Source organism: Biomphalaria glabrata, chromosome 3 (genome assembly GCF_947242115.1).
Source record: "Biomphalaria glabrata chromosome 3, xgBioGlab47.1, whole genome shotgun sequence".
In the NCBI taxonomy this organism is placed as follows: Eukaryota; Metazoa; Mollusca; class Gastropoda; family Planorbidae; genus Biomphalaria; species Biomphalaria glabrata.
This window is the reverse complement of record NC_074713.1, coordinates 52,101,959-52,123,428: the sequence shown is the minus strand read 5'-3', so window position 1 is coordinate 52,123,428 and position 21,470 is coordinate 52,101,959. Positions and strand designations below refer to the sequence as shown.

The following is a 21,470-nucleotide window of genomic DNA, read 5'->3' as shown; positions in this document are numbered from 1 at the left end:
CAGCCTTAGTGTAGGCTATTACGTAATTTGTATAGAAGAGATAGAGAATCACATGGCTAAATGGTGTTTGCTTACGATTGGTGAATGAAGTCCATTAAGGAAGTGCTTAGCATTAGGGCTGTAGCATTGGGTTAGGAAACAGGGTGACTAAAAGTTTGGGTTAAAGGTTATTCACACTTTTATAGCAATGCAACAAAAAATAAATAATCTGGATTGAACACAATAAACAATTTCTGTAATAAAAAGAAAAATCAAAACGTAGTATATCTATTGGCTTCATATCTATTGAATGCATATCTATTGACTGTCTATCTTTTGACTATATATCTTTTGACTATATATATATCTTTTGAGTCACTTTTGACTATAAATATATCTATTGACTGTATATTGTATATCACACTCGCTGAAGAATAATTTCATTAGCTACTTTACAAATATTGATTTGAAAAAAAAAACCCAGCTAGGTGTAGAGTTCAATGTACTTGTAGTCACAATCAATATACAGACTTTATCATTGAAACTATAACTTTTTGTCTAACCGTTATAAAAATGACCCATATGAGAATAAGAATGACCCATATGAGAATACGAATGACCCATCTGAGAATGACCGTATAGGAAAAAGTTTCTATGCTTGCTAAGAGAAAGTTTTAGTATGAATCTTTAGTTTTAAAGTTGTCAGGTAAATAACGCAGTAGCCTCCCCCCCCCCTCCCATCCCGGCTCTCACTTGTTCGTTCAGATGACGACGTCATACCGAGCAGGAGAAAGCAGAGCCTAAAAATAAACCCGTCGGCGCAGCATTTCGCATGAACTTTGAACTGGATGTTTGATTGAATAATCGACTCGCCACATTACCGTCTAGAGACATTCAGAAAGCCAAAACTGTGTGAAACGACAAGCACCTGTTGTTTTATCTCACTACAAATGAAACTCAGTGTGTGTGAATGTGTGTCTGTGTGTGTGTGTGTGGGGGGGGTTAGATTAAGGAGGAAAAATTTAGACATTGAAAGGTTATTCCGTTTTCTCCCTTCAATGCTATCTCCGCCCCCCACCCCCCCAAAAAAAAAAGGACAAGATGAAATGATCGAAAAAAAAATTTGCATAAATAAAAGCCCTGAAGTCAGGGCTGGGCCCGGTATACCGCCCCCCCTATTTTTAAATAATTAAAACTTTTGGCCACTCCGTTAGTTAAGTGATTTCCGTTTAACATAACAAGAATCACTTCCGACCAACAGCTCAAGTTATGGACTTATTAGCAGCACTACTGATTAGCACTACAGGGATATTCATCGACATTACCACTACGTCCTTCTCAAGTATTCACCAGTAGTACCACTGCTCCCCACACAAGTACTCACAAGCACCGCCACTGCTTCCCACACAAGTACTCACAAGCACCACCACTGCTCCCCACACAAGTAATCACAAGCACCACCACTGCTTCCCACACAAGTACTCACAAGCACCACCACTGCTTCCCACACAAGTACTCACAAGCACCACCACTGCTCCCCACACAAGTACTCACAAGCACCACCACTGCTTCCCACACAAGTACTCACAAGCACCACCACTGCCCCCCACACAAGTACTCACAAGCACCACCACTGCTTCCCACACAAGTACTCACAAGCACCACCACTGCCCCCCACACAAGTGCTCACAAGCACCACCACTGCTCGCCACACAAGTACTCACAAGCACCACCACTGCTTCCCACACAAGTACTCACAAGCACCACCACTGCCCCCACACAAGTACTCACAAGCACCACCACTGCCCCCCACACAAGTACTCACAAGCACCACCACTGCTCCCCACACAAGTACTCACAAGCACCACCACTGCTTCCCAAACAAGTGCTCACAAGCACCACCACTGCTTCCCACACAAGTACTCACAAGCACCACCACTGCTCCCCACACAAGTACTCACAAGCACCACCACTGCCCCCACACAAGTGCTCACAAGCACCACCACTGCTCCCCACACAAGTGCTCACAAGCACCACCACTGCTCCCCACACAAGCACTCACAAGCACCACCACTTCTCCCCACACAAGTACTCACAAGCACCACCACTGCTTCCCAAACAAGTGCTCACAAGCACCACCACTGCTTCCCACACCAGTACTCACAAGCACCACCACTGCTCCCCACACCAGTACTCACAAGCACCACCACTGCTCCTAACACAAGTACTCACAAGCACCACCACTGCTCCCCACACAAGTACTCATAAGCACTAGCAATGCTCCACACACAAGTACTCACCAGCACCGCCACTGCTCCTCAAGTACTCACCAGCTGGCCAACAGACTAGGCATGACATCGATACGCTCCAGACATCATCAAGTGGGGACCATTAAAGGGAGGCGAAAGGGTGCGCAGACCGTCAAAAAAAGAAAACAGGGAGGGGGGGATGAGAGACATCGATGTCATGAAAGGAGATGAATATGGAGATCAAAGTGTTGTCTAGACTTGAAGTAGCGCCCAGGGGCGTAGTATGTACACACACACACACACACAAGCATATAAACATCTGAGCCTACAGGCACTATTTAGTTTGTGCGGTGCCTAGTTACTTCGTCTCTTCTCACTTGAGCCTATAAGTATACACATATGAGTTATATTATCATTCAACCAATGACTAAGCGTGATAACACACACACAAAACACACACACACACACACAAACCCCACAACTTTCAAGCTCACAGAAATAATGAGACATAAAGTCACGTGGTGCTAGAGGAAATGAGATTCGACCAATTAAAACATTGATGAGGTGCTACAGAACGACCCTAGGTACCACATTTAGAGACCGCATCACAAACCAAGTGATTAGAGACAGGGTTACTAGAGAGACTGGACCCCCACGATGACCTGATGACTAGTGTAAAAAACGGAAACCAAATCTCTATGGCCATATTACAAGGTCTTCCTTGCAAAGACTTTCCTTCCGGGAACAGCACCAGGAAAAAAAAAGAAGAGGCAGGCAGAGCAAGCGATGGGAAGACAACATAAAAAAGAATGGACGGGCCTGCCATTGAAAGAGGTTCTATCCAAGGCATACGACAGAGAGGAATGGAGATGGACGGTTATCAAATCTTGTGTGGTGCCCCAACAGTGGAGTAGACTAAGGGATAGGTGAAGATGAAGATTATACATAGTAGACAGACAATTTATTGGTACCTTCGGTACTTTTATATTCAACACTGTTGTTTGTTTAGTGGACGATTCGTTTGAACTAAGCGAACAGATCATTTCAGTTCCAGTTCCTCTAAACAACCAGACGGCATTCCAAAAGCAATAGGTGGATCTATGCGATGAGACTTAATGCACGAATGCCCCATCTAGATCTATACCAAGTTTAAACATGCAAGCATGTATTATTCTAAGGATGTTCATCCATTGTATCTAAATTAAAAGTCTATAATCCATCTCACCCCTGACTTAAAACTCTACACGTACGAGCGCCTCTCTCTCCCCGCTGATTCTTATCGCTTGTTCTGATTCTGATCTCACGGTTCACCCCTCTACCCCCGATGTATTGATTTCTCCCAAGTAATAAGTAAAGCCAGTGTGAGTGTGTGTGTGTCAAAGGGACGTGACTTCATGCCCAAATCTATCTTCCTGTTCATCACAGTGTGCCTGGCTTAGCTTCTCCTGGTCTCTGGTGTAACTGATTCTCGAGTCAAATCTTTGGCAAGGGCAGAACACTCTTGCGACATTCAATTATTATTTATTTACTATGTATTGTATTCGTTTAAAATTTTCGATTATATATAATAAGTATTGAATTCGATTAGATTAAAGGACTCCACAATAAACGGAATTAAATCTTGCAAATTTTTTAAAGAATTATTTAAATTTCGTTAAAATATGTTTGCTCAAGACAATTCTATCTTTATATTCTTATTACCGTATCTATTGTACCGTATTATTTATGAAAGGGACAGTGGGTTACCACGGTAGTCAGTTGAGGTCTTACTGACCCACTCATTCATTGATCATGCTCCTCCCAGCGCCGCTGACAAACACACACACACACACACACACTGCTTGACCGACGTTCAAGTGTCAGTCTTGTGACCTGGTCAGTGGAGCTACAGACAAGTCACAGTTGCGGCGATACACGGTTATTTTCTCGGTGAAGATAATAGCCACTGGCCAGTTAGAAAAGTTCCTTCATGTAATGTTTGCAGTAAGGATGGCTGCCCTGGTCCGTGTGGCTTGCGCTTGGGACTGTCGATCGGTGGACTCGTCGTCTTGTCGGGTGTAACCATCTTCTATCAAAATATTTAGAACCATTTTACATCCAAAATATGTCAACCATTTTACATCCGAAACACGTGAAACATTTTACAACATTTTACGGCAGGGGCTCTCAACCTGTGCATCGCGACCCTTTTGGGGGTCGAATGACCATTTGCCAGGGGTCGCCTAAGACAATCAGAATTTTTTTTCTTTTTTTTTTGGGTCTATTTATATTTAATTTTTTCTTTTGGTCATACGATTTCTTAAGTGTTGTAACAAGCACATTTGTATCATAGATGGTATACATTAAAGATAAACTTTTTTAAAAACTTTAAGCACAAATTTATTTTACTTTAAATACAATCACATAAAGCTTTCCTATGCAAATACATCATGGATGTCAGATATATACATTTGAAATATGATTATGATTTTATAACATTAGCAAGTCACAAATAGGGTCTACATAGGCCTATGAACAAAATAAATTTTACGGTTTGGGGGTCGCCGCCTAGTGGAGAATCGTATTATGGGGTCGCCGAGCTAAGAAGGTTGAGAACCGCTGTTATACGGGCTCAGATGGATGTGCCGATGCAGGACTTTGAGTAAACAAATACACACACGAAAACAAAAAAGTTGTGCAAGCGTGCATAGCATACGATACGTGATTGCATACACTGTGCGAGGGCCCTGTCAGATGCGGCCCCAACTAACCCTGGGGCGGTCACCACTGATCGGCTTTAAAAAAAAAAGCTCCGAACACATCACCGCCTAGAAAGCTAGCACACTGATCGTTGGGACGAACAAATGTGTCCTCTGCCTAAAGGATCAAAGTGATAACGCAGTGTCCTCTGCCTAAAGGATCAAAGTGATAACGCAGTGTCCTCTGCCTAAAGGATCAAAGTGATAACGCTGTGTCCTCTGCCTAAAGGATCAAAGTGATAACGCTGTGTCCTCTGCCTAAAGGATCAACGTGATAACGCAGATTGTACTCTGCCTAAAGGATCAAAGCGATAACGCTGTGTACTCTGCCTAAAGGAACAAAGTGATAACGCTGTGTACTCTGCCTAAAGGAAAAAAGTGATAAAGCCGATTGTACTCTGCCTAAAGGATCAAAGTGATAACGCTGTGTCCTCTGCCTAAAGGATCAAAGTGATAACGCTGTGTACTCTGCCTAAAGGAACAAAGTGATAACGCTGTGTACTCTGCCTAAAGGAACAAAGTGATAACGCTGTGTCCTCTGCCTAAAGGAACAAAGTGATAACGCTGTGTCCTCTGCCTAAAGGAACAAAGTGATAACGCTGTGTACTCTGCCTAAAGGAACAAAGTGATAACGCTGATTGGACTCTGGATACTGTTAGACGCTAGAGGTTATGAGTGATAGTGGAGCCAGGTCAACACACCCGCACACATGCGACATTCAAATGAGCTCAGGCCGTGCTGCGATACTATCCACTGACTGCTGATCACTATACTGTCAACGAGAATCTCTACAATGGTAAACTAGGGCTCAATTTTTACGGTAAAACTCAGGGCGAAATTTTATTATATATGTATAGGAATAAATAATATCAGTTGACAACCTGAATAGTGTCGATGTGCCGAAAACTATAAATTAGTTAATGTGCCAGCTATTTACAATACTTCGGTTCGCTGGTTGATTAGCAAACAATGTATCTCCAGACCTTGCGATCTGTTGGGGGCAGATGATGTTAAGGTCATCTGTTTCTTTGGCCAACGGTTAAAAAAGCAGGGTGTCAGGTACCCTTTTTTTTTTTGGGTGGACTCAGGGGAGCCCTAAAAACCCCGAAATTCAAAATCCCAGTCTTCACCGAGATCTGCACCCAGGACCTCAAGTTCGGAAGCCAAGCGCTTAACCACTCAGCCACCGCGCCCCCTTATCCACTGATTAATGCCATTAAATAGTTAATAATTCATTTCCCTTCCATATTATTTTAAATTCCAAGAGCGACAATTATTTTGTCCCCCACAATCCCAGAGTTACGTTCGCTTGGGATTACGATATAAAAAAAAGGGGATGGTCGGTGATGTCGATTCTATTTGCCACTGACGGAAAGGGTCGAATATCTCGCGCTGAGACCATTGGCATGAGTAATGTCTGTCCAGTTCGATTCAACCAAATGGTCAATCCGTGCTCGTCCAATTCACCTCCCTAAACAATGTCCCTCTTTTTTATATAGCGCGACTTTCATGCTTGTATTTCGACTCTCGGAAAGGGTCTAGCCTGTTGGACTGTGTTATAGGTTTAGTTTAATCGGGAATTTGACGAGACTATAGATAGACTATTTTGGACGGAACTAGGGAATTATGGGATATTAACCGGATAAGGAATGATGGGATAATTTTACAGTTAAAAGAAAAAAAACGACTCACTCTTTAATGGCGTAAGCAAGACATCAATTTAGTAACTGTTGACATATGGACTGTGCCCCTTCGTTTTATGGATTAAATACTATTTATCAAGTTATACAGTTTTTATCAAGTCATCCATACAATTTAATATATATGTTGTCTGGTTTCAAATCGAACTCCATGAGTTAGTAAGGAAGACTTCATTATAGACCTAGATCTACTTTATTACTAAAACAACCACAACAACTGGATGAAATGGTCAAATTGGACTTTTTTTTTTGTACTCAATGAAATGCTGATATTTTTTTCCTTTACTCTGAAGTGAACCCGAGCCAAGCGATGGGTTAAGAGGGAAGTAGATCTCCAGCAGAAACACTTTAAAGCCATGGCCAGAGGGTGCTTAGGTCAATACTAAGGTCAGTACAATCAATGTTCCCCCCACCCACCCTTAGCATGCAAAGTTTCTGGAGGGGAGTTTAAGGTCAAAGGTAATTACAGAGAAGATAAAAGGAGAAGGGAGGTAAGAGATGTGCTTGAGAATACGACTTGAGCTCCACTTCTGACACCAACGTAAAGAGTTGAACTAATTCAAGCGTAGACTGAACAGAGAGCACAGAGCAGTCCAAGTTTTTCATTACCATACTTAATTGACACACAACAATCTACACAGTATAAAATACAGTACACAGTACACTACGCAACACACCAGACAGTAAGTACACTACACAAAACACTAGACAATACACTACAAACACAAAAGACACTACACATAACTCTACATAACACACTAGTCAGTAATTCTTCTATATAACACACTAGACAGTAAGTACTCTACGTAAAACACTAGACAGTAAGTACTCTACATAACACACTAGACAGTAAGAACTCTACATAACACACTAGTCTGTAAGTACTCTACGTAACACACTAGACAGTAAGTACTCTACATAACACACTAGACAGTAAGTACTCTACGTAACACACTAGTCAGTATGTACTCTACGTAACACACTAGACAGTAAGTACTCTACGTAACACACTAGACAGTAAGTACTCTACGTAACATACTAGACAGTAAGTACTCTACATAACACACTAGACAGTAAGTACTCTACGTAACACACTAGTCAGTATGTACTCTACGTAACACACTAGACAGTAAGTACTCTACGTAAAACACTAGACAGTAAGTACTCTACGTAACACACTAGACAGTATGTACTCTACGTAACACACTAGACAGTAAGTACTCTACGTAAAACACTAGACAGTAAATACTCTACGTAACACACTAGACAGTAAGTACTCTACGTAACACACTAGACAGTAAGTACTCTACGTAACACACTAGACAGTAAGTACTCTACGTAACACACTAGACAGTAAGTACTCTACGTAACACACTAGACAGTAAGAACTCTACGTAACACACTAGACAGTAAGAACTCTACGTAACACACTAGTCAGTAAGTACTCTACGTAACACACTAGACAGTAAGTACTCTACGTAACACACTAGACAGTAAGTACTCTACGTAACACACTAGACAGTAAGTACTCTACGTAACACACTAGTCAGTAAGTACACAACACGGTACACTACACAACACACTACACGGTATGCCAGACAGTAACTACACAAGCTGGGTACAGTGGCTACTTAACATTCACTAAAATATAAACAATAATAATGTTATTTCTATAGCGTCGTTGACCAACGCAATGTAGGCTCAAGTCGCTTTGATAACGCAACAGACATGAGACAGATACGAAACTAAAGAAAGCAGATCATCTTTTTGGTCTCCTTTTATTTCCCCATTACGTAATCAGTCAAATGGTTGGGATGGGGGGAGGGGGCATTGTGGGAGTTCGATATTAAAACTTGGATCAGATAGACACAGTAGAAAGAAGAAGGGGGGGGGGGGAGAGCGTTAGAAAATAAACACACATGGAAAAAGAGAGGGAGAGAAATACAGAAAAGAGAGTGAGTGAAAGAGAGACACAGAGAGAAGAGAGGGAGAGAAAGAGAGAGAAGACAAAGAAATCAGAGACGGAGAGAAAGAGACAAGAGAGGAAGAGAAAGAGAGACATGGAGTGAAAAAGAGACATGGAATGAAAGAGAGACATGGAGTGAAAGAGAGACACAGAAACCAGAGAGGGAGAGAAAGAGACAAGACAGAGACAAGAGTGGGAAAGAAAGAGAGATAGAGACAAGAGAGGGAGTGAAAGAGAGACAAAAGTGAGGCATAGAGAGAGAGAGAGAGAGGGACAAAAGAAGAAAAAAAAGAGAGGCAGAGATACAAGAGCGGGAGAGAAAGAGAGATAGATACAAGAGCGGGACAGAAAGAGAGATAGAGACAAGAGCGGGAGAGAAAGGCTACAGAAAGTGAGATAGAGAGAACAGGAAGCACTATTTATCATCAATACATTTATATGGCAAGCCTCGTTTTGACAGCTGACTCTCAGTACCCCCACCCCCGCCTTTTTGTTGTATGTAGGCTTTGTACCTTTATGTACAAAATATCAATGTCCTCTGACAACACGTCGATCTATGATCCAATCAAATTAGGAGTTCAGCCCGGGAAAAAAAAATGTTGTTAGCTTGTAGAATCTAGCCAATCAGCATTTCTCTAGCACTAACATTCATTGTTCAAATTTCGGGCAGCGAGTCTCATACTATTTACTATTGTTCTACACTGTTTATGCTTATACGTTAAACTTTGTGACATTTAAATAAGTTAAATTAATAAGCTAAAGCGTCTTGAAACAAGTTGAGAACCGCTGCTTTGTAATATTTTATGCAGCAGTCCAGGCCAGCACTAATCCTACTCAGCAATACCTCCAGCCAGTAAAGGTCACGTGACTCTAATCTAGATCTAGTATAGATAGATGTTTCCTGTGTCACAACCTGGGGTGAAGAATTCATTCAAGGAAATGGACGGAACTACTTGATATACATGTAGCTATCTTTTTATATAGAGCAGTGACATAGTTTATCAGGGGAAGTAATGTAAGCAGTATGTAAAGGTTACCCTTCAGATAAAAAAACGGTGTCATGAATGACAAATTTTCAAATATTTCTCAGTTTATTAGTAAGTGAATATTTATACTCTACATTGTGTTGTGTGTATAACATATATAAACTGAGGAACTGCACATTAGAAGCACACTGTAAAACTACAAAATAAAGAAATTTGGTCCGCTGTACAGAATAAAACTACACACAAAGCTACACATCAGAAGAAGAATGAATAATTTCACTTAAGAAGATGATTGAATAACTACACAAGCAGACGATTGGGTAACTAGAAACAAGAAGAATGGGTAACTAGAAACAAGAAGGTTGGGTAAACTACAAACAAGAAGATTTAGCAACTACAAACAAGAAGATTGGGTAACTACAAACAAGAAGATTGGGTAACTACAAACATGAAAGTTGGGTAACTACAAACAAGAAGATTGGTAACTACAAACAAGAAGATTTGGCAACTACAAACAACAAGATTGGATTGGGTAACTACAAACAAGAAGATTGGGTAACTACAAACATGAAAGTTGGGTAACTACAAACAAGAAGATTGGGTAACTACAAACATGAAAGTTGGGTAACTACAAACAAGAAGATTGGTAACTACAAACAAGAAGATTTGGCAACTACAAACAACAAGATTGGGTAACTACAAACAAGAAGATTGGGTAACTACAAACAAGAAGATTGGGTAACTACAAACATGAAAGTTGGGTAACTACAAACAAGAAGATTGGTAACTACAAACAAGAAGATTGGGTAACTACAAACAACAAGATTGTGTAACTACAAACAACAAGATTGGGTAACTACAAACAAGAAGATTGGGTAACTACAAACAAGAAGATTGGGTAACTACAAACATGAAAGTTGGGTAACTACAAACAAGAAGATTGGTAACTACAAACAAGAAGATTTGGCAACTACAAACAAGAAGATTGGGTAACTACAAACAAGAAGATTGGGTAACTACAAACATGAAAGTTGGGTAACTACAAACAAGAAGATTGGTAACTACAAACAAGAAGATTGTGTAACTACAAACAACAAGATTGGGTAACTACAAACAAGAAGATTGGGTAACTACAAACAAGAAGATTGGGTAACTACAAACATGAAAGTTGGGTAACTACAAACAAGAAGATTGGGTAACTACAAACAACAAGATAGTGTAACTACAAACAACAAGATTGGGTAACTACAAACAAGGAGATTGGGTAAACTACAAACAAGAAGATTTGGCAACTACAAACAACAAGATTGGGTAACTACAAACAAGAAGATTGGGTAACTACAAACAAGAAGATTGGGAAACTACAAACAAGAAGATTGGTAACTACAAACAAGAAGATTTGGCAACTACAAACAAGAAGGTTGGGTAACTACAAACAAGAAGGTTAGGTAACTACAAACAAGAAGATTGTATTGTATAACTACATATGTAAAAAAAAAGACCAGGCTAAGTGGACAGGAGAACTCTAAAGGTATTATTACAAGAGTACTGAAAATGGCTGCAAATATGAAGAGAAAATGTTCGACCCAGTTTTATTCAAATAAAATATCATTGTACCATGCATCAAAAAAAAATGTTTTGTGGTATGCTGGTAAAACATTTGATTACCCAACAAAGGGACTCGAGTTTCAAGTGTAATGGAGGCTAGAATATTTGTACTGTAATTTCATTTAGGGTAGGTGTTTGTCTGACCACATAACTCCCTTGCAAAATAAAGAACTCAGATACAGGTCAAACTTTCCTCACGATTTAAAAATAAAAATTCTGACTCCAAATTAAAATTATTATTTAAATAAAAAATAAGTGTGTAGCACACAATTTAACTGTAGAGTAATATTCTCAGATCTAAATAACCTGCTACATAAACTACTACTAAGAATTGTTGCCAGGACAGCTTTTCTCAATAATGTCAAAGCAAACTTCTGTACAAAGAGCTATAACCCATGAGTGGATATTCTGCAGAAATGAAATGGCAATTGGAGCGTCTGACATTTAATGAGCTCATACTTCCTGTGCTCTAGAGTCAAAGGTCACACAATTTATGGCACAAAATGACAAAGATCATTTCTGACATGCAAAAATTTAGGGATGTACTTATAATGACATTGTGGTGTATTTTTTTGGCAATGAAATTAAGGAAAATAATAAAAAGACACAAGCCCTAAGCCAAACCATTACCAAATCATTGTTCTTGTGTGCATGTGTGTACATAATCTACTCATTGACTAGTAAAGTAGCAATAATATAAAAAACAACAACAACGCTGAATTAAAAAAAAAAACACAACCTAATAAAATACTCAGAATGATAAAAACAAAAGGAAAATTTCTTATTCCACATACTAGGACAAATTCATATAAGAGCTCTTGAAAATTAGAGCAAGGATGCTTGAATTAGCCAGGAAAACCAATGATTTAGTACAGCCTAAGTCTCTAATTATCATGCACAAACAGGTTAAAGATGAATGAAGACATAGTTTATCTTTTTTTTAAAGGAACATCTGTATCTAATAAGAAGAAGGTAGACACTAATATGGGTATCAATAAAATCATTTAAATGTACATATGCTCATCAATGAAAGAAACCCAAATATGCCAATAATGAAAACCCACATCTGCATTTTGCACTAACCAAAGGCAAGCATTTCTGAGATAGCCAGTAATTTGAACCTTATGAATGAATGATCCCTGTTGTTATGTTGATGTAAACACAGGTGTCAGTGATAAACTAGTCCTGGCAGACGTGAAGATAGTGGAAACATGGACATAAATACAGCTACTTGTGAGCAATCAGATACAGATGGACTTCATCTACAATTTTCTGAGCTTGTTATTTTTTTTTTTTACTTTAAAAAAGTCTCTTCTTGTGTAAAGGAGATAACCCTAGTTCTGTTTTTTTTTATTAACCCAATTTCTTTTTTTATTTTTTAATGAACCTAATTTTTTTTTTATTAACCCAGATTCTTTTTTTTTTTTCATCAACCCTATTTCCTAGTTCTTTTTTATTATTTTTTTTTTTCTTAATGAAAAGAAAAAAATCTACAAGGCTTTAATTTAAAAAATAACATCATATATGCTTTAAGAAGCTGCACTATAATTATACAGTGTGGTCACTAGAAAAGCGGAAAATTTGAGGGTCAGATGAGATCATGAAAAATAAGCTCTGAAAATCCTAATTTATATGTCATGGATTACTGTGATTGGAGCTTGTTATTGACACAGCTTCAGAATTGTCCACATGACATAAACTCGATGATTTCAAAACGAGCTTGGGAAGAGCTTGGAATGATATTCTGACTTCAAAACACTACACAAGCACAAAAAACTTTGTAAAATATTCAATGTAAAAATAAATAGCTGTTTGGCAACCACCCTGTTAATATATGAATGTGTTTTACATTTGTTCAAAAGTGATGTTTATAATGCTTGCTGTAGAGAATGAGTAGTGGACTATTCTAAACACTAAATAAACATCTATCTACTAGATGCACTCACATACAGCCCCCCCCCCCCCCCCCCCCCCCGCTTAACTTTTCTCAGAAACACTATGCTCCTTGTAAACAAAACTAATGTTGGAGAACCCATACAGTGAGTCTCTGTTCCAACAAAGATTGTGATGGCAGAACCAAGTCATCTAACCAGTGAACAGGGTAAAAAAACAAGACGGAACAGCTATTTTAAAATATGTTCCAATCTCAGAAGTCTATATAAAAGGTGAAGAAAGCTTAGGTTTGTATCTTGATGGAAAGAGAATTTTGAATCTTACAAATCCAAGACAATACAATACTACAAGTTTTGGTGGTCTCGCCTTCAAAGAGTTAATCACCAAAAAAAAATAATGTACACAATCAAAGCAATGACAAGAGTGGTTTTCTTATGTATGTGTGCAAAACATCAATTATTTGGATGATTCTTAAGAAGTCTGTATGGTTGAATCCAACAGGGGTTAGGCCAACCTATGGGGGGGGGGGGGGGGGGGGGGGGCGGAATGGAGGCCCTTTCATGCTTTTTTAAATGCATTTTGTAAAGGTATTAGTAGGTGTTTGGCATGTGGGGAGAAGTCTAGTGTGATTACAAGAGATAAAGTGGCGTAACTAATTTGCATGGTTCAATTCCTCTCAAGCCAAACAGGAAGTTCACTCAAGATTTGAATATGTCACTTGAGTCTATCCATCACATAATCTCCTCAGTTGAGGATGGAAAGGAAGACTTGTGTGCCACACAATATCCTGTTGTTTACGGAATGGGTTAACTCTAATTTCATTGGCACTTGAAGACCAGTCTCAAAAGTTCAGGGGATGTAACTCCCATTCCCTTATTTAATTAAACACATTTAAAAAACAAAAAAAAAAAAACAAGTGACTCTATGAAATACATTCAATGTTATGTAGATCTAACATACACTATAATGAAACATAATGAAAATTTCATTATTCATTTTTAAAAATGTGCCAGCAGAAAGTAAGAAGCTAATTAATGAGAAAAGTGATATTCTTTGACAAGAGCATTATGATATTGATAAACCAACATAATTAAAAGAATAGATATATGACAATCTAGCAAAAGATATTATAAGGCTTGTCATATACATATATATACTTGTATAAGACAATACAAAATCATACAGAAAGAACAAGATAGGTACGTAAGAACATTAAGTAAGAAAATAAACAGTGTATAAAGAGATGCATAAAGATAGACAAAGAACTATAAAAAAAAAAAGTACAAATACACTAAAACACTAAAAATATACACAGAGACTTAACAGCATGTCTCACTGACAGTACATGTTACACTGACAGTACACGTCTCACTGACAGTACATGTCTCACTGACAGTACATGTCACACTGACAGCACATCTGTACTTACCTGAAGATTCTCAGCATACAAAATGCTCTTCAGGATTTGATTGCTCCTCCTGTGGGCCGTCTGATGCTCCAAAACATTCTCAAGGAATGCTAAAATATCAGTGAGTTTTGTTGTGGAGGGAAGAAGCTCCAGTGCCTAGGAGAGTCATATTTAAATTATAAATTACATTGTGAATACAAATTAGGTTTATTCTTTTAAAAGAATGGAGGCATGGTGGCTGAGCGATAAAGCTCTTGGCCTCCAAACCGGATGTCCCGGGTTCTAATGGTGGTAAAAACTGGAATTTTTAATTTAGGAATCTTTGGGCGCCTCTGAGTCCACTCAGCTCCAATGGATACCTGACATTAGTTGGTGAAAAGTAAAGGGGGTTGGTTGTTGACCTGGCCACATGACTCCCTCATTAACTATAGGTAACAGAAACAGTTGACCTTTACATCATCTGCCCTATAGACCACAAGCTCTGAAAGGGGAACTTTACTTTACCTTTTAAAATAATAAACATGACAAAATTTTTTTTTTTTTTAAAGTCCAAGTTAGAGACATACAAGAAAGTGTTCAAAAATTTGTTTGAAAATAAGATTTTGTCTCATAGACTAAATTCCTTTTCAATTTTAAGCTCAATAAAATAAAAAAATTAAATAAAAAAAAAAAAGAAAAAATCTATTTCTCTAATTGTCTCTGACCTTGGCAGTGTCAATTTTCATGGCATGGTCCTCCAAAAGTTTTAAAGCACTCTCCAATTGTTTTCCACTGGGCCCATTCATCTGTGGTCCATCTGTGGCTTTCAATATTAACTTGAGCAGAAGATAGTACACCTTGGTGATGAGAAACAACGATTGTTTATTGAGCACAACATGAAAAGCCTACCAGAAAGTAGTAACTACAAGCCGCATTAGCTGATGCTGATATAGTAAATGGGTTATCCTCATTTAATGAAACAAAAATTATTATTATTTAATGTCTCTAATCTTATTACAATCTAGTGCACCAGTTCTCAACCTTTTAAGCTCGGCGACCCCTTTTTACAATCCCCACTCTGCGGCGACCCCCATCCACACAGTAATAGAAGAATAGACAAAAACCATCCATATTTTCGATGGTCTTAGTCGACCCCTGGCAAATCGTCAATCGACCCCTGATGGGGTCGTGACCCACAGGTTGAGAATCCCTGATCTAGTGCATGTCCAAGTCTAAATAAATAAAATAGTCTTCTAAAAAAACTACTTTAAAAAATAAAATTTTATTTATTCTATGTTGCACAGCAAAGTCAGCAATAACAAAAATGGTCATTTGGTGGCAGGCCTGTAAAGAAAACTTTTATTGAAAGACGACCTGACGATTAAGAGATAACACACTATTAGCATCCTTTTCATCTTTCAATCTGAAAGTCTGACCATCTTATCTTATATAATACAGATGTTACTTCAAAAAAAGAAGATGATTACGTCCTGCGCGTCATGCATATCAACCAATGACTTAAATTCTGCCAAGTCACTGATTTTCCTGGCTAGCTCAGGCAACCCATTCCATGCTCTAATAGCACTAGGGAAGAAGGAGTATTTGTACAAATTTGTCCTAGCATATGGGATGAGGAATGTGCCTTTATCTTTGTGTCTTTCTGATTATTTTGTTAAATTTTGTATTTGAAGATTATGGTTCAGAGTTTTATGTATAGTTGCTACTTTACTTTTGAGTGTTTTGTCCTGAAGGCTTTCTAAATTTAGTGATTTTACTTAAGGTGTTACTCTGGTTAATTAAGTGTGAATATTCGTTTGTTATGAATCTCACTGCTCTATTTTGTGTCTGTTCCATGTGAGAGATGTGTATGGTTATGAATAAAACAAAGTAAGAGGTAGGTTAATCAAGCACAGTCATGTAACGGTAAGGCGGTCTAGGAGAAAGTCAACTAAGTAGCCATGTAGCAAGAGAGTTCATCTTGTTGCAAGATGTGGTTGAATCATATTCATTTACTTTGACCTATATAATCCTATTTACAAATTCCTTACAGTTTGGGCAATTATAACTGAAGGAAATAGTTTATTAGAAAAGAACATGGAAGTCAGATTAAGAAAAATAAATACAAGGGAAGATAACTTACATCTTTGTTTCCTTCCTTGTTGCTGTCATAATTCTTAGCACAATAACTGTTGAAACAATACAAGCAGATGTTTAATCTACAATATAATGTACAAATGCAATAATAATATTAATCTTTATTATCCATGAGGAAATTTGTCTTACAATTATTGCATTACACCAAGCAAAACATTATAACTATAGAAAAGCAAAATATACATTCACATCACTCACTCATATTTACATGTGAAGAGTTTATATTATATTATATTATTATATATTATTATTAATAGCAAGGGTGCCCAGATGATCTACTTACTCTTCTGCTCTCTGAAAATCTTTGAGAGTGTAGACATAAATGCCCAGTGCCTGCTCATGCCGCCCTAGTCGACCTAACAAAATAGCCCGCTCTTCGTGGAACCCTGCAGAATAATACACATTTTATTTTCACCCATCGTTGAAAAAATGTTAATGCCCATAAAGAGGTGAAACAAAATTGAGAGAACCGAGTAAATAAGAATGAAATTTAAAAAAAACAATGTGCAACTAAAAAGATTTATTGATTACTATAAAACAGAAATTTTACTAATGAGGGTGTGAACTGATACTGTAGATATTCTGATTACTTAAAGTAAAATATAAATGATGACAACACCAAGCTCCCCTGTAAGTATAAGTAAGTAAGTATTTCTTTCTAATCTCTATGTATAACTGTCTTTTTCACAGAATGATATAAAATTCCTTCTTCTTCTTCTAGCCAGCTTTATTGTTGCTGAGCTGCCAGCTCTTTTGCAGACTGTGCCAAAGAAAAATAGTGTGCTGTTTTCTTCAGTTGTTCAGCACTGCCGTACAGGGTGTTGGTTATGTTGGGCTGTAGTGGAAGTAGGGTCTGCCTAAGGTGGATTAGGAAGGGGCATTCAAAGAGGATATGGTTTACGGTTTCATAAGGGTGGGCGCAGTGTCAGCAAAGGGGGAGTTGTGTGGAGTTTATTTTGTTCAGATGGTAAGTTAATAAGGTGTGTGTCCTGTTCTTAGTTGGAAAATTGTAGATTGTTCTTTGCGGGGGAGGAAATTTAATACTGTCATAAAATTCCTACCATTGGTTGGAAACTTGGTCAAATGTCTTTCTGGCAGGTAATGCTTTGACTGGAGTAAGAATGAGATCAGTTTCTTTTTACATTCATCTCTCAGTGACCTTTGTTGCATTTCTTTAGCTCCTGCTTTTTGACCTAATGAAAGCGAGTCACATCAGTAAAAAGTTGTACTATAAAATTGAGTTAATAAGATACAGCATAAGTAATGTGACATGATGTTGATATTTAGCCAAAAAAGTAATTCACTCTAGAAACATACTTTCAGGGAAAGAATTAATTTCTTCATCCAACTTCTGCACTCTTTCTCTGTAAGCATCCACCAGTCTATTGTGAAATTCTTCTTTCTGATCTTTACGCTCAAAGACAATGTACTCCTACAAATAGAAAAAATTGAACAAAGGACTCAACAAACAGTCAAAGTAGAATAGAGTACTCCTACAAATAGAAAAATTTGAACAAAGTACTCAACAAACTAGAATAGAGTACTCCTACAAGTAGAAAGATTTGAAAAAAAGTACTCAACAGTCAAACTAGAATATAGAACTCCTACAAATAGAAAGATTTGAAAAAAAGTATTCAACAAACAGTCAAACTAGAATAGAGTACTCCTACAAGTAGAAAGATTTTTTTAAAAAGTACCCAACACAAACAGTCAAACTAAAATAGAGTACTCCTCCGAGTAGAAAGGTTTGAGAAAAAGTACCCAACAAACAGTCAAACTAGAATAGAGTACTCCTACAAGTAGAAAGATTTGAAAAAAAAGTACCCAACAAACAGTCAAACTAGAATAGAGTACTCCTACAAGTAGAAAGATTTGAAAAAAAAGTACCCAACAAACAGTCAAACTAGAATAGAGTACTCCTACAAGTAAGAACAATAGAACAATGTACTTCTACTAGAAGTAAGACTATATTATGGACTCCTGCAGTATAATGAACATAATACAATAGACAAAGATGAACATGTTTTCATGTCAAACTAAATTCACAGTTCTCAAACAAAGATCTCTGGTCTCTAGTGTGAATCTGTGGAATATGAATGAATGGATTCCAAAAGAGCAATTAAAAAAAAAAAAGTTTTCATTGCAATTAGATGTAAATACTCTCCAGCCAAACAGCTTTACATTGGTCTAGAGAAACAAGACTTACATCTAATAGCACCTGGTCCTAAACACAAAGTTTCTTACAACTCTTCTTTACTTTAAACTAGATTTTGTTACACCGACATGTTTTGTTTCGTTCAGAAAGAATTTAATTAATTTATTGCTTTTATATAGCGCAACTTTCATGCCAATAGCATGCTAAGAGTGCTATAGCCTAATCTCATTTGTGGACCAGTGGGGGGAGGGGGTATATGGGAGAAGGATTTTCGCTCAGTAAACACAACTCTGCTCGAGTCAGGTGTCGAACCTCGAGCCCCCTCAATATGTATCCAAGCCAAGTTCAAGCGCACTTAGCCTCTTGACCACACATCCCAGGGGTTAAGGGTTAGGGATGACCTAATGAAAGAACTGATTTCATTTAGAATCCATGCCATATTTTACCCTGCATTAAGATTATGCATTCAAAATTACTTAACTAAATGAATTTATATTTACCAGGTAGGGTATGGCTAAATCTGGACTGACTTTTTCCAGAAAATCTAAGACTTGATCTCGAGGTAAATTTTCTATTTCTGGTAGGTCCTCAGTGAATATCTGGTGAATAAATGAATCACAAAAAGACAAAATAATTTGTGTTACAATCAAGTAAGTTTCCATAATTAAATGAATACTACAATGTTTTACCTTCAAACCATCTTCAGGATACTGTTTTAAAACCCAGACGGCATATTCAAATATTAAATCAATGTGATCTTTACCTGATAAAAGGAATAAAACGATAATGTGATCAATCAGTTTAGACCAATTAAAAAAATCATATCTTTCCATCTTATTTCTCTATATTACACTGTAGGTGATCAGTAAAGAAATATTCCATTCAAAGTTTAAGTCAAAGATAATGATGACAATTAATGGCAGTCAGCATTTTCATAGAATGAATAGTCACTGACCTAGATGCTGTAAGTACTGAACTGTTCTCTCGTGTCCTTTCAATGGTGACTCTGGTCTAGCAGCTTGTTTCATCAAAGTACTCAGTGCTGAAGTAGGTCAGAAAACAACAAATGGATTCAATTCATGTGGACACAAAAAAGTATAGGTAAAGTACTCCTTTCAGACCTAGCCATCTAAAGGTCATCTGTTTCTATAGCCCATGGTTAACGAGGGTGTCATGAGGACAGCACAAAGACCAAGCGCCAATTAAAATAATAATGAGAGCATAAAAAAAAAAAATAAACTGTAAGACTTCTTTTAGGGGAAAACTAAAAGCAATGATTGCATTAGTGCTCACTCTTGTAACTTACTCTTTTTCCTTGTGTTATGTCTCGAGTACTAAGTTACTACACATATTAATTTGGTGAAACTAAAGAGCCGTACAATAGAGGGAGTTTTGTTCTCTAAATATATCTTCTTGCTACACCACTAACATCAACTCATTTGTAGTCTCAATGACTCTCAATGAGCACAAGGATAAACAGCAGACCAATATAAAACTTTTTTTTTTACATCAGACAATATGCAGTACTATGTCTTCACTCTTTCTCTCCGTAATTATTTCCATGTTCTGATGGAATTATTGATTTTGCTCATTTGTTTCCCTACTTGTTATGATTAAAATTCAATAACTTATTTTGTATGCAATCAGGAAATGTTATATTAGGTATATAATTATAAAAAAATGCATGCTCTTTTTATATAACACAAATTAAACTTAATAAAACTAAAAATTAATTTAATTTAATGGGGTCTACTCAACGTAGGTATCGTCAGTTAGGAGAGAAAGAGTTAAAAGTTATTTGCTATACACACAAGTAAGTTAAGTAAAGTAAATTTCCCATTTCAGACGTTGCGATCTATGTGCCAAATGATTTATAGGTCATCTGTTTCTGTGACTTACAGTTAAGGAGGATGTCATGTGGCCAGCACAACTACCAACAATCTTTACTTTTCCAAACTAATCAATAGAGTTTGTTGGACTCATAGGCGCCCTAAAAATCCATTTAAAAAATTCCCAGTCTTCAACAGGATTTGAACCTTGGAAGCCTAGTATTTTACCACTCAGCCAAGTTGTCTCATTCTCCTTGCTATACACACAGCTAACAATCAATTATTGTTTTGACTTTGTTTCTATACCTTTTTGATGAAGTCCTTTCTTCTCATAGAGAATTATAAGCTCGGAAAACTTTTCTTTCTTCTTCAGGACCCGTTCACTCTCCTCAATGTGACAATTATTATCTTTCAGCCTGAGTAGAGGAGCAACTAGTGCATCATTGGTCTGAAACATCAAATCACATAGCATGTGACTTAAGAGTGTCACAAGTATCAAACATTTGTTTTGAGGTTACAAAGTTAACAAAGTAACACCTGCCTAAAGAAAATAAAAAAAACAGAATGAAAGAATACTAGGGAAATCTTGACAAATTTAATGATCAATAAGTTTTTTTTTGTTTTTTTTTAAATTAATTGTCCAATTTCTATCCTCTAGAAACCTGGCAATGGTCAAATATGTAGTCCAATACCATGGATAAAATGCAGTGGCAGCAGTTCTCTTGAAGGAATACAAGAAAACTTAACTCTTGGGGTTGAACTTATTTTTAATTCTATGGGAGGAACAACGATTATCTCAAAAAGTTCCACAAAGATTGTGTCTATC

General features: G+C 37.4%; 1 protein-coding gene across 1 annotated transcript in view; it reads right to left on the bottom strand.

Annotated features, from left to right (window-relative positions):
- Positions 1–21,470, bottom strand: part of LOC106057217 (vam6/Vps39-like protein) — a 58,612-nt gene that overhangs the window by 26,151 nt on the left and 10,991 nt on the right. The window contains exons 15-24 of the mRNA XM_056022585.1: positions 20,951–21,092; positions 19,771–19,857; positions 19,505–19,578; positions 19,316–19,414; positions 17,978–18,092; positions 17,722–17,853; positions 16,944–17,046; positions 16,647–16,692; positions 15,232–15,363; positions 14,549–14,683 (exon numbers count right to left, since the gene is read on the bottom strand). Coding sequence (XP_055878560.1) covers positions 14,549–14,683; positions 15,232–15,363; positions 16,647–16,692; positions 16,944–17,046; positions 17,722–17,853; positions 17,978–18,092; positions 19,316–19,414; positions 19,505–19,578; positions 19,771–19,857; positions 20,951–21,092 — 1,065 coding nt within the window. The remainder of the gene's footprint in view (positions 1–14,548; positions 14,684–15,231; positions 15,364–16,646; positions 16,693–16,943; positions 17,047–17,721; positions 17,854–17,977; positions 18,093–19,315; positions 19,415–19,504; positions 19,579–19,770; positions 19,858–20,950; positions 21,093–21,470) is intronic.